General features: G+C 42.1%; 1 protein-coding gene across 3 annotated transcripts in view; it reads right to left on the bottom strand.

The window, feature by feature from the left end:
• The window catches only part of Astn1 (astrotactin 1), a 299,448-nt gene that overhangs the window by 71,060 nt on the left and 213,692 nt on the right, over positions 1-14,696 (bottom strand). For all 3 annotated transcript variants that reach the window (XM_070034406.1, XM_070034407.1, XM_070034408.1), the window contains exons 12-14: positions 9,063-9,229; positions 5,153-5,347; positions 3,177-3,304 (exon numbers count right to left, since the gene is read on the bottom strand). In XM_070034406.1, the coding sequence (XP_069890507.1) occupies positions 3,177-3,304; positions 5,153-5,347; positions 9,063-9,229 (490 nt within the window). The remainder of the gene's footprint in view (positions 1-3,176; positions 3,305-5,152; positions 5,348-9,062; positions 9,230-14,696) is intronic.

Genomic DNA, 14,696 nt, shown 5'->3' with positions numbered 1-14,696 from the left:
CCGTGAAGTTCAGAGCTCTTCACTGTTATTTTGAAGGCACATAAATCAGTGTTTTCCAGTGCCTTCTTTAATAAATCTGCCAGGTGGAAATAAACAGACCTTATGTGCAAAAAGGAGTCTCTAGTCAAATAGGTCTGAGAATTTCTGGGTTAAACACAGTGAAAAGGATTTCTTTCCTGCAGGCTTCTTGGATACTTTTCTAAAGCTAAGGTAATGTGAATTGCTGAGGGGAGGATATTACACAGGTTCTTTCCAAACATAGATGAGGAGCTCTGCCTTTCTCATTAAAAAAAATCATGCTTAAAAATGCTTATATAAAAATTTTTCTGAGAGTCATTTTAACTTTAAAATCTACTAAGCTTGTACGTTTATGGGAAATGTGACCTGTAAAAATACAGAGTGTGACAGGATACCAAATTCACTATATGACTATCAAGAAAGTTACCACTGAAATGTTGCCAAAATTAAGAGTTCAAATGAGATGAATTTATCCGAGCATCTCTTTAATCAATCCTTCCAGGCATTTGGGGGCATAGCCCACTTTACTCTTTGCTTTTGTCTCAAAAGAGATGCATTTGTTTAGCTTTAACTGGTTCCACTTTATCTAAGTTACAAACAGAGTAGAAAAGTAGTCAAGTCAGGAAGAGTGATGACTTCATTTCCAGGAATGCTTTGGAATCGTGAAAATCGAATGGTCTCATCTGGCACTTCCCTCCCTCCCTCCCTCCCTCCCTCCCTCCCTCCCTTCCTTCTTTTCTTTCTTCATTCCTCTCTTCCTTTCTTCTCTTTCCTCATTCCTCTCTCCCTCCCATCTTCCTTCTGTTTTTTCTTTCTTCCCTCCTTTTTCTTTTTTCTTTGCTTTCTTTTCTTTTCATTTCCTTCTTTCTTGTTTTTTTTTTTTTAATTAATTTCAAGTAAGCTGCATTAGGAATAGTCCAAGGGCACAGAGGAGACAAAAGATTGTTTCGGATGAGAACCATAGTTAGACTCTTCCTTATTTCCCCAAATACAGATTTTGATATTTCTCAGCTCTATCCCTTCCCTTTTCTTGGAAAGTTCTGGGAGCCTCTGAGCCTCTTCTGGGGTGCCTTCCCCAGCCTGATCACTGAAGAGAGATTCACCCGATGGTGAACTAGAAAGTATGAGAAAGTAGTTTTCCTGAAGGATGTCAAAACCAAGACCAAATGTGGGACCTTCCCTATTAGTAGATATAATCTCAAACCTCCTTTACAAAACTTTCCACATACACCACGTTTCTTGGCAAATAATATAGAACCAAGGAAAGTTGCTTTACCGATGCTAAAGACAAGGCTTTAGGAGTAGTCTCAAAGTTGCATTTTAATTTCTTCAGGAATATATTTCTATGTATGTATGTACATGTATCTCTTTGTGTGTGTGTGTGTGTGTGTGTGTGTGTGTGTGTGTGACCTCACATAAGCAAATGATGTTGAAGAGATTCATTGCTGATCTAGTATATATCTAATTGTTGTCTCTCTTAAGAATTGTTATCATAAATTAATTGTACAAAGTGGTTTCACTGTAATATTTGCATACTTGCATGTAATGTGCTTTGATCAAGTTCACCCCTAGATATCACTCTTCCTTAACTTCTCTCTCTGCACCCTCTTCACTTAAGATTTCTTAATGGGGGTTGGGAAGGTGGCTCAGTGGTAGAGTGCTTGCCTTGCATGCTTGAGGCCCTGGGTTCGATTCCTCAGCACCACATAAGCAAAAAGAAAAAAGCTGGAAGTGGCGCTCTGGCTCAGGTGGTGGAGCGCTAGCCTTGAGCTGAAGAGCTGAGGAACAGTGCCCAGGCCCAGAGTTCAGGCCCCATGACCGGACCTCCCCCCCAAAAAGATTTCTTAATGGGTGTCTTTTTTCCATTCTCATTTACATATGTAGCATGTTCCCATAATATCCACATTTTCTCTTTTCCTTCTTTTTTCTGTAAGGAAGACATTATTTGCTAGTTTCAATACTCTATTTCTTTGGTATATTTACTTAGCTAACCATCAGATTTTTACTGTGTGTCAGGAACTATTATAAAAAACCTTATAAATATTAATTATTCAATTTTATCAATTCTAAGACGAATACAGCATTATACTACTCATTTTTACAGATAAGAGAAACTGAGGCACAGAGAGGTTAAGTTGTCTAAGACCAACATTCAATGAGAAATTGAGCTCAGCAGCCAGGCTTTAGAGCCTGAGCTATGAATCACAATGCTATATTTCCTCAGGTAGACCTACTTCTAACCCCTGTCAAGACCAAACTAAAGTGTCACCATAACTTAACATCAGGAGGTCTGTCTTCAGCCCAAACACTCATTCCGGAAGAAAGGAAAAAAGAGAAGGTATGGGGTAAGACTTAGCATGAGTAAGGGATAGAAGTAAGAAGGAAATGAACACAGCTAGCAGTGGACTGAACTCATACCTAAGCTTTCAACAGGTAATGTTAAATCCCTTTGAGCTGTCCCTCATGAGTCCATGGAACACTTTCAAGTCCTTTTGTTAGTCCAGGAGGGCTAACCAGGAATCTTCAGAGGCACAAGGAGCAGAAAACCCAAAGGTTACCGACTCCTCCAATCAACCCACACCTGTTAATAAGCCCAGAGAAAGAATGCCTCAGGCTCAGAGCAACTCATAAGATTGTTCCCATCTGATCATGAGGGACATGATAAGAGACCATATTGTTTTATGTCACACTGGTATAATGTAGCACAGCTGGGATTCCAACCTGGGGTCATCAGACAACAAAACTTTGATTATGCCCTATTCTCTCAGAGTAACCCATAAGTAATGTCAGGGAACTCAGTGGCAATCACAATGTGTTTCTAGGAACCAGTAGTAATCTAGATTCTCTCTCTTAATCTGTAAACATGCAATTCTACCAAAGCTCTGAACTCTTTCACATCTATTCTCTCATTTGTTCTCAAAACATCCCAATGAAAGTAGCAAGGAATAATATTCTTAGAACATTTTCCAAGCAATGATATGAAAATATTGGAAAATTTTTCCTGAAAAAAATACTAAATGTGACTTAAAAATGGACATTTATCATTTATCAAAGAAACCAGTGGCTTAGAAGCTGACATCAGTTAAGATGGAGAGACTTGGATTTTTAAAACCATCCTGAGATGCCTGGGTTTTGTGGCGAAAGGAAGATCTACTCACCGGTCAGGAAGTCGGGGTCAGGGGTGGGCTCTGAGATTTCCTCCAGGCACTGATTCTCCAGTGGAACAGTAGCCACCACCAGCCCATCTGGCAGCTGCTGGTCTAAACCACGAGCAAAGTTGTTTTGCCTAGAAACAGGGCAAACTTTAAAATTACTGAATGTCCAGGTGGTCTTCTCTCCTTGACCAGCAGCCTGTGCTTCATTACACAATGTAACAAAATCTTTCTGGACCCAAAGAGTCTCCTCACCCTGCCCTCCACTTAGTAAGACACGTTGAGTCAGGGAGAGAGGGTGCAGGAGACTGAAAAAGTGTCTGATACCCCTCTCAGCCCAGGTTCTACTCTGCCAGCCCTCTTGACATACTCGTCTCATTTCTACATTACGGTGAAGACTCCAGCCATCATGAGATTGGTTTTGCACTACACTTCTTAGCCTTGGGCAAACCCAAAGGAGAAAGATTTGAAAGTACCATGTTTGCAGCACAAAGTGACCTGCAAGAAATGACAAGGGACTGACTACAAGAACTAGCTTGCAATTTGCTATTGGTTTGTTTATAAAGTTGAGGCCCAGGTTGCTATCAACTGCTAGTCCATAATACTGAGATCATCATCATCACCATCATCATCATCATCATCTCCTGGAAAACATTTTCCCATCAGCCCTGAGGAAAATGTGTTTAAATAGTGCAAGGTACAACACAGATTGGGTTCAAATGAAGAATTGCCCAGTATTCTAAATCAACCATTTGATAGATTTTATTCTCATCACTCCTTTACACTCTTAGAAAGAATTGAGTGTCCCAATTGTGTTGTAGCTATAAAACAAGGTCCCCATTCTATCAATATTTAACACATCAGAAATTAAAACAGACAGGTGCTAGTGGCTGCAATCGTAGCTACTCAGGAGGCTAAGAGATCACAGATTGAAGTCAGCCCCAATAGGAAAACCTGTGCGACTCTTATCTCCAACTAGCTACTAAACTAGAACAACAACAATTAAAAAAAGGCAGAATTAGAGCTGTGGGCCTGAGTACAAAGCCCCAAGAGGTTTTTTTAATACTACTTTTTGTATTTGGTTTTGTTTTTCAGTTTCCCCTCCCATCACTGTTTTTGATTTCTGTACTTTTGTCTTGAATATAAGTTTATCTGTTTGAGGGAGGGGAAGGGGAAGCACAGAAATGGTAGAAAAAAGGGTGAACAAATTCAGCAGTGATCCTCAGTAGACACGATGTTGAAAATGAACTATACAACTGTGGGGGAGAGGGGTTGGAAGACAAAAAACTTGGAGAAAAGGAGGGAAAAGGTGAGGCTGCTCAAAAAGAAATGTACTCGTTGCCTGACCTATGTAACTGTCATCCCTCTGTAGATCGCCTGTGTAATAGCAAAGTAAGTTCAAAAACATTAAAACAAAAAGTTAATTCTCTAAAAATAACCATTATAGGCCCCTTCAATATTGCTTATGAAAAATAAGGATAACATTATTTTACTTTTCTTAAACAGTTTTAAACCATCTGACTTAATAGAGGGCACCTGGATTCTCAGTTCTCATCCTGGAATCTAGTTTATTGCAACAGACTGAGTTGAAATACGTGAAGAAAACACGAACGTCAAGACCCGGACTATATCCATCCTGACATGGTCCAGAGACCTACGGGATCCTTGATTCCCACTGTGAAGACAGCTGTTGTACAGTTACACATGGACTCCTGGGGATGGAGACAGAGTAGAACCAGAACCCTTTGGGATGACTTCAGTGCAGCCTTTGCCTGGGAAAGGTTAAATTTGTTAGGATTTCACTACGCACCCAGGGGAAAGATGACTCATGGATTCTAGAAAAAGAACACCGATTTGGAAAAGACAGGGGCCCACTCCCATTGTTCCTTTGGGGGTTCCGCATGGTGGAGAGTGCACCTCTCTTAAGAGAAGAGGAGACACTGACAGCCCTGCCAAGCCAGTTCTGTGCGAATGGGGTTCACCTGAATGTTCCTTTCAGCACCTGTCCGGCAGCCACTTCCTTGGTTTGGTTGTTGTAACCAAAGAACATCTCCCCAAAGAGAGTCTGGTTCATGGGAAGCTCCCTGCTCTCGCCGCAGTCGCTTCTGTCTGGGCAGGTCTCGGTGACCAGCTGGCAAGAACGTCCATCCACACCAAGTTTGTAGTCCTCAATGCACCTACCGTGGTAGAGAAGGCAAGACAAGAAGTCATTCCATCCGTGAGCCATGTGGGCAAGTCCGCCCAATGCAGTGGGAAGAAATGCCTTTGAGAGCATGTCGGGTGACCAAAATTTAGTAACATTCCCATTTGATTTGACCTCTTTAAGCTGTTACTTAACTCTGTGAACAGAAGTACTCAGCATCTTGTGACCATGCCCCTACCTAACTCCCTTCCTTCCTTCCTTCCTTCCTTCCTTCCTTCCTTCCTTCCTTCCTTCCTTCCTTCCTTCCTTCCTCCCTCCCTCCCTCCCTCCCTCCCTCCCTCCCTCCCTCCCTCCCTCCCTTCCTTCCTTCCTTCCTTCCTTCCTTCCTTCCTTCCTTCCTTCCTTCCTTCCATCCTTCCTCCTCTTTCCTGTACTGGGAATCCAACACAGGGTCTTGCTGATTCTAGAACAGTGCTCTATCCAGCCACCATCCCTAGCCCCCACAGTTCTTACTTTTCCTCTGAAGATAACTCTTTCAGAACATGGATTGCTCTCTCTTCTAATAGTTGTCTTTTTCCCAAATAGGTCAACATAAGAATCACTGGAGATAAGCTTATAAATGACTGAACATATTGAAATGCAAGATAAGCTAGTGCCTTTCTCAGGACCTGTCTATGCAGCTAGATCCTGCATTTGTTTGTAGGATCATTAGGCAGCAAAAGGAATGACACTGTGCTTAAGAAATTAATAGCTTTCTAATCGGGTCCTATAACATGTCAACTAGTAAATTAGGAAGATTTATGATCACTTGCTGTGTTCTGTGTGAATGTATCCAAACATAAGATCGACCTACGCCAACTCCCCCTCCTTCGCAGTCACTGTCCTGAACTAAATAACTACTAGGGCACATGGTGTGAACACCAAATGCTCCATTAAGCCAAGAGCTGCCTCCTTGCTTCTACCTATGATGTTACTCTACTGGAAAAGCAATATTGATTTGTTAATCATAGGTCAGTGTTCCATAAGTCATTAATTGGGTTTATTTTAATTACATTATGAGGAATATACCTTCGTTAACTCAAACTACTTCTAATTTGATAATACTGTCACTGGAAAAGGAAAGAAAAGGTGATTTAATTGAGGTTTTCCTATAAAATATAAGATTAGAATTACTCATGGTATTAAGCACACTGTATATCACTATTTGTAGCACTTTTTATAATAAGAGAAAGACTATGATTCTCTAGAGAAGAACAAAAGATCATAGTTTAAGTAGTGAGAAGCAATATTGCAATAGTAATGTCTCCCTCCATTACTATGTGAACTTGGGGCAGTTGATTAACTTCTCTGAACTTTAGTTCCCAAAACAGCAAGAAGAGGGGAAAGTAGCGACTTCACTGGATTGTTGAGAAGATTAAGTTGCATACTTAATATAAAGAATTTATGCAAAATAATGCTTATCTAAATGAACTCTAAGAAATGGAGGCAAGAGGATTTTTATTGTACAGTTTGCGGTCTTTTTTTCTTCTTTCCTTTTTTCTTTGGTTTATTCCAAGCTGTCCTTGTTTTTGATTTCTGTGCCCTTTGTCTTGTATTTAAGTTCATCTATTTGGGAAGGGGACAGGGAAGCACGGAAATGGTGTGACAAAGAGTGAAACAATTCAGCAGCAAAAGCCACCAGATACTATGTTGGAAATGAACTTTACAACTTGGAGGGGAGGGTGAAGGGAAAAACTTGGGAAAGAATGAGGGAGGGGTTGACACTGTTCATAAAGAAATGTACTCATCACCTGATTGATGTCACTGTAACCTCTGCGTACATTACCTTTGCAGTAAAATTTTTTAAATGTATTTTAAAAAAGAACTTAGTGCAGAATAGTACTCAGTGAATGTTATTATTATCAGCAGAGGTGCTAATGAGGCCTGTGTTTGTCCAAGTTTAACTGCGACTTTTCCCCATTTACCAACTGTGTGAACCGTTGTGAGTGGAGTTCTTTGATTATAAGTGCATGTGATTTTGGTCTTTATATAAGAACCTCAAATCAAGAACTTCTTTGGCAGGCTATATATAATAGTGCCTTGGATAGAACTGACATATGTATGCCTAATTCAGCTGAAGGAGCAAAGATAAGTCCAGTTGTGGATGACTGACCTTAGTAGAGGGAACAGATTTAACTCCCAACCCACAGAGAATTCCATGTCTTCCTCCAGGTCTGGGGAGGGAGTAAACGGGCTCTTTCCTTGTGTCATTAACAGTGTGTGGGTGTCGGGGAGGGGAATCTGGTTAATTCCCTCTTGGTTCATCCTCTATAGTTTGTTGCTGCTTCCACATGGCTGCATCTCACTCTGTCTCCCGTCCCAATATAAACTTCTTTCATGAAGAATACCAGGGCTGGTAGCCTGTAGTTTCACCCATAACTAAGACCTACATTTTCTGTGCAAGTGGGTACCAAATATACATTTATTAATTTTTTCAATGGGCATAATTTCAGTTGAATTAATTAATGGAAGTGGGTCAATCTTGATGATCCCAGTATAGAGAACATGAACACTAAGAGCCACTTCTATTTATGGAAGGAAATTTCACAAGAAACTAAATATGAAAATTGTTCAGTTGCGAAGGATTCAAACAAGAAAAAAATAAAACAGTATTCATGGGCTGGATGTTCTCTGTGAAGTCACTCGGTGGGCACTGGCTGTTAGCACCCAACCAGCATCCCTTTATTTCTACAAACACTGCTTTCCATGGAAAGCCTATGGGATGGTGAATTCTTGAAGGCAGTAACTAAATGACCCTCCTCTGTGGTATCATGGTCCATGGAATAAAGTAAGCCTTTGTCAGACTTGCAGGAAGAAAGACTGGAGAAGGAGGGGAAGAGGGAGGGAGAGAGAGTGAAAGGGAAGGGAAAGATAGACAAGCAAACTATGGGAATAGCAGAATGGGCTGAATCTTTATTTACTTGATAAATATAGCAGGAAGCTATCTTTAAATATAATTCCACTTAGTGATATAAATTTAAAATTCGAGAAAATTGCCAAACTTAAAAAAAAATGTAAGAGAGGGCCTAAATTCTGATTCTAGTCTTCCCTCTTACCAACTCTCCAATGTTGAAGAGGAGGCGAGTTCACCTCACTGGGCTCTTATTTCTTCATTGTAGAGTAGCCCTGCCTACCATGTTCCCCTACAGAGCTACACTGAAGCCACATGAGATGAGGTAGTAGAGAGAGTTAACTCACCCCGAAGGGCTTTCTACCCTGAGGAATTGATTGCTTTGTCTGAGGCTGCACAAAATGCTGGGACTTTGAGGAAGGAATGAGGGCCAGTTTCCACTTCTCCCAAGATCTCCCTGTTTGTTTGTCCGACCACTGATTTCTTTCACACAATCTTTCCAAGTTGTAGACCAAAGAATGCTTTTGTGTCACCATGAGCATAAGCTCCTCCAAACAGAAACTTGGGGCATTCTGACTTAAATAAGCCACGACTTAAGCAAACCATGTGGTTAATTAGCCATGTGGTTGATTTTCTTTGCAGGAAAGTCCCTGAGGATGAGTGTCTACATTGACAAGGATTGGACTAGACTTTCCGGAAGAGTCCTCCTAACCTAGACATTAACAGCTCTCCTTTACTTGAAATGCTACAGATTCTCCTAAAGAGGAGCCTAAGGTGACCGGTTCATACACAAGGGTTGTCCAAGTTTTCGCCCTCAAAAGTCCTATAGCTCAGCAATCTTGGTGGTGGCTCTACTCACCCACAGAACATAAGAATGTTGTACAATGCTGGGTCATCCGGAAAGGGCGCCATCTGCTGGAGACACAGCTGCTCACAGCCGCCATTGAAGCCATCTGAACAGTCCACTCCGATGTGGCGGTCATAGCAGCCTGAGCTGTCCTTCATGGGGCTGAGTCCAGATGGGCACTGGCACAGTGAGAAAGCATCCATACAAGCGGGTGAATTAAGGGACTGGGTCCTCTGTGAACCCAAATTTAACCACTGACACTCTCGGCCTTGAAACTATTAACATTGGCAAGTAATGTACTACTTTCTCTGGGAGTTGGAGTACCTTTTAAAGCAAATGACCTTTGTTGACATCTTGTTTCTCTCTGGGGCATAGATCACGTCATTTGCATTAGGCCACTTCCTCTAAATGGGCTGGAAGGGAGCTTTGTGGCCTTACAGAGTCGAGGTGTTTGGCTTCCCATCTGAGCCTCAAGCTGGCTGAAGGGGTTTAGCCATGAGCTAGAATTGTAATGCATTAGAAGAGATTCCTTTGGGCTGGGGGATGGCAGTGCTGCCATTTGCAGTAAGAGCACTGGTTTCTAGTGTCTGGGTTGGTACTACTGAAGGAATGTCTGTCTTGGTACCATTGGAGGAATGAATTGAGTCAGGGGTTCCAGCCTGAAGGAGGAAGGAGGAAGAGGACTAGCCTGGTAGCCTAGGAAGGGGTTTGAAGGCTTTCCTAGGGAGTGTCAGGATCCATCATCTGCCTGCCTCCCTTGACTCACCCTTAGAAGACACACGGACAGAGATATCTGTTCAACAAACACCCGGGGTTCTGTGCTCAGGTTTTATCTGGTCCCTCTTAATGTGAGGTCTGAGCATTGCTGTACTACAGTGTCCTCCAAAGTATGACAAAGGGGAAGAAATGAAAGAAGAGACCTCAGATACTGGACTCTTCACCATAGGGCTGGGTGAGCACTAGCAACATTTTCATAGTACCCATTACCTGACAGTCAGTGGTCTAACTTGCTATGTAACTCAACCCAACAGTACTCTCATAAAGTAAGTAATATGACCATCCCCATTTCACAAAGGGAGAAACAGAGGCATGGAACATTTAACTCCTAAAAGCACACAAATGCTCCAGGTAGATCTGTTCTTGAACCTTTGCCAGGCAGGCTGTGGCGTCCTGATTTGGCACTTGATCATCCGGTCATACCAGCTGTCCTCATTTAGAAGCCCACACTCTGCTAAGTACTTTAGACATTTAATCTCACAACACCCTGTATCATCCGCATTTAAAGATAAGGGAATCATTAACAATGACAATTACTGCTGGCTGCCCTGGACTCCTTTTAAAAGCTTGTGACTTTTTGGCACTCTGCATCCTCTGCCTGTATAATGGAAGCTACACATTCACTTTAGGGCTGGTTCTTTCTAATAGGCTGGCTGGGGCAAATGAATTGCTCAAGCCCAAGCCTCTAGAACGAAGCAGAGCTCTGTGTGTGTGTGTGTGTGTGTGTGTGTGTGTGTGTGTGTGTGTGTGTGTGTAGTCCAGGCTCTTAATGACTATGTGGTGCACCTGCTGTGAGCCATCAAATACATTTCTCTTAAACCAAAACAAAGCAAACTCAAACAAAACTTTCAAAACTCAGTGGCCACAGTGTCATACATTTCCCCTATGTGCCTGCTGCTTGGCTTATTCTTTTTCATTGCTGCCAGCACCTTGGTCCAGTAGCCCAGAACTGCTGCAGATGTGCATCTGATACCCACTTCTCCTCCTCTCTCCTTCTTTCCCAGTCAAAGATCACAGCAGGAGGGGCACTGTTTGCTGAGACTAATTCTACAATTTCCCAAACAAATAGCCTCCTGTAAGAGGCCTGGCAGGCCCCCAGCCTGGTCAATTCCCTCACTCCCCACAAAGTCTGCTGGATGCTGGAAGGTGATAGCATTTAAGAAAGTTTCCAAGGGTTCCCCCCCCCGCTGCACAAACCCAGATGTTCTTGGTGACAGCAAACAAGCAAATGAGGCAGCCGAAGCTTGCACCCCACGGTCTGTGAGCCCCCCCACCCATCAAACTCCTTGGTCACCCAGCTGTTAGGCCAGATGTGTCACCAGAAGGGAGCTGGCTTCAGCACAGTGTGGCTTCCCAGGCATGGAGTTGGGTATGGAAACAGAAAGTTTGATTGGAATTAAATGGGTTGCACTGATAGCCACACACTTTTTTGGTCTTCTTGCATTCCTTCCATAAAGCTTGCTAGAAGCTGCAAACAGTTTCAACCAACCAGCTACCTTACTCACCAGCCAGGACCCCACATCTTTCCAACCACCTGCTTTATTTTCAGAATGCTCTGTCTACCAAGCATGGTTTTTTTGACAAAGACTTCTCTAAACAAAACAAGCCCACTACAGGTTGTTCCAGAATTTCCAATGCTGGCATTTCCACATCTTGCCTGACCCTAATGTCTTGGTGACCATTGCTATTCTGATCGAACCACTGGATTTTCATACTCTTGTAGGAGATCTGGAAAAGAGACAGCATTAGCCACCTTCTCCAAATTGGGTATTGTATTTTTTTTCTTATAAGCAAATCTAAAATCTATTCATCATAACTATCAGGAATTAAGCAGGACCTCCCTCTTATCATCTGTATCTATTGTCTTCAAGCCAAACATCTGAGGCACACCTTATCTTCTTCATTGTATAGGTGACTCAGAAAAGCTAAGGCTTTAAGATCACTGCGGTTAAACAAACAAAAAACAAAAAACCCAGCAGACTCAGTGTGGGCCTAGTTCTGTTTGACCCTAAACCTTATGCCATTTTCCTTTTGTTCTACCATCCCTTCCCAGCTATGATAAAACCTGGATACATTGGAAGCCCACACAGTCAAGTTAGCAAAAAGGTAAAGCACGATTGCCAATTCACTATCTCCTTTAAGCAGTTAGTGAAGCATCCTTGGACCAATTATGGGCTTATAGATTCAGACTAATATTTTTTGTCCATCCCTCCATGCCTCCTCATCAACCTCCCCCTACCCCCACAAATTCACATTTACACTCACATACTCTATATAATGGGCACAAATATTTGAGGACAAAATACTACAAACTGCCCAAAGTGACAACCTTTAGTCACCAAGACAGATGGAATTATTGTAACACAGTTCAGAGCAAAATATTCAGAAAGGTTTCCAAAACAAAAGTTTTCTTCTTAATCCTTAGTATTCAGAGCACCTGTTCCCCAAGGAGTTAATCAATAAAACTGCTCATGGTATAAATTTGCTTCTGTGATTCTTCCTTCTGCTATGATATTTACATCCTAGGTTTCCTTAAAGTATTTTTATGGTAGTGATGGTGGTGGTAGTGATCATGGTGGTGATACTGGAGTTTGATCTCAGGCTTCCTGTTTGCTATGAAAGTGCTCCAGCACTCAAAACATACCCTTTGCTTTATTTACAGCTGCCTGAATAGCTAGGATTACAAATGTGAGCCACTATGCCCAGCCTAAACACAAAGACGTTGCAATCTCCAAATCATGCCCTTCCTCCTCCTAGAAATATGTACAGCCTGAGTCCAGTTGTTAGAAGTGATCTTGTTTCTAGAAGTTTGCATTTGCTATAGCTGGATGTTCTCTCCCACCATTGGCAGTGGACAATCCCTCTACTTGCTCATTGAAGAGGACTATTTGCTGAGTAGAGTGCCCCAAGTTCATATATTAAGCCCTCTTTGCATAGGTTACATTTACCAGTCCCAGGGACTTTATGAACTACAGACTTAAGAAGAAAATTCCATTTATTATGGCAACAGCCTTCCCCCATCAAGAGGGTCTAATAAATGAGCTCATATATCAGTGACCCCTAAAATATACAAGGTTAATCATCTTTCATGAGATACTCATGGCTTCTTGACTTATTACTGGTATAAGGCATAACTTGCTAATGAGATTAAAATGATTTTCCCCATTCAGCTCCTTTTCCTTGCCATCTTTCCCCTCATTTTCTACTGATGATTTCTGGTTGATTAATGGCTTAGAAGGCTGCTGAAATCTCACTGAGTCTAAGACACAGGCACCTCAGTTCCAGTTTACAAAGCAGACCCTCTGTTCGTAGAGTGAATATAAGTGAACATATTCAGGGCCGCTGGGAGAAGAAGGACAAATTCCTTCAGCTAAACTTGGACAGCCCTACCCGGATGATTCATAAGCCACGCCATCATAGTCCCTACTCAAAATAGGCTTTCCTTTGCTAGATGGAAATCTTCTACCTTTCACAAATGATGATTTACACAACTTTCAGATGGACTCTGACCACCCCGTATAGGCCTTCATCCAAGGGGAAAAGTTGGATGGTATTAAATTCATATTTTAGGATTTGATGGCTTGCTTCCTGTCCTCATTTCTCTGGAAGCCTCTGAAGTGTACCTTTGTGCTTACTGCCCAACAGAGGAGAGGGTAGCGGGAGGGAGGAAGAGAGAGAGAAAGAGAGAGTGAAAGAGAGAGCGAGAGCCATCTATAATGGTTTCTGAGCATCTGTGCTATGGTAGAGGTGAAATGATATATTTCATGGGAAACCATTATGGACAGCATGTGGAGTGAAGGGTGATGGGGTCACTGGGTAATTCAAAGCTCATTAGAGCATAATGCTCTGGTTAGGAAGGTCATGTTTTTTACGCACAAGATAGCGTGGCAGGTGACCTCAATCCCTTACATGCCCATAACCTGTTTACCTAAGTATGTTCCCATATCTTATAAAGGCATTTGTGTGATACTTTGAGGACAAGTATGAAGGTGAGAAAGGGAGTTGTGAGAGTATGGGCTTTCTTTTCACTTTGCATGTATCCTTTTCTCAAACTTTCAAGCCAAATTTTGTATTGAACATTCATAGGTTTGATAAGCGTAGGATGGTGCCTGCCCACAATGTCTGGTGTAACTCCTACTACAATCATGGGAACCTGGGAACATATCCTCTTATAAGGAAAAAGGGACTTCAAAGATGTGATGAAACTGAAGATCTTGAAATGAGGGAGTTAGCATGCATTCGGTAGGTGGGTCCCCATGAAACACAAGCGCCTTTGAAAGTGGAAGAGAGATGCAGAATGGGAGAGAAGGAGTTGTGTTACAGAAGAATAATCAGAAGACTGTAGTCTGGTCTCACTGGCTTTAAGAAAAAAAGTAGGCCATGTGCCTGAAGGACTCTAGAAACTAGAAAATCTCCCCTTAGAGTCTCCAGGAAAGAACACAGCCCTGGAAACTCTTGATTTGAGCTCAGTGAGAACCACACTGAATTCTCATCTAGAGTTTCAAGATAATAAGTTTGTAGAGCTTTGGGCTGCTAAAATCTGTGTAATTTTCTTTAGCAGCAATACGACACTAAAGCACCCCTGAAGGTGTACTATAGAACACCACACTGCTGTCTGGATATCCTCCTTGGATATCCACCTTGGATATTAAGGAAAATGCTTAAGGTTTGGTCACTAGCATTGGGTGGCTGACATGCGTTCTGGGAATCTTCTTGCTACAGGCTCTGTGCTGGAGAGTGCTCTCATTTTGTAATGTGTTGTGGTTCATGCAAATCTGTGCCTTTCATGGGTATTTGTTTCCTGTCCTTAGAGGCAATATAAACAACAGGACAATTAACTGGGTAGCAATTAACCCTGTGGGAGTCCAT

The sequence above is a fragment of the Dipodomys merriami genome, unplaced genomic scaffold, assembly GCF_024711535.1.
Source record: "Dipodomys merriami isolate MVZ:Mamm:240054 unplaced genomic scaffold, mDipMer1.0.p SCAF_24, whole genome shotgun sequence".
NCBI classification, from domain to species: Eukaryota; Metazoa; Chordata; class Mammalia; order Rodentia; family Heteromyidae; genus Dipodomys; species Dipodomys merriami.
Note: the sequence above shows the minus strand (reverse complement) of the source record. Positions and strands in the feature narration are given on the sequence as shown.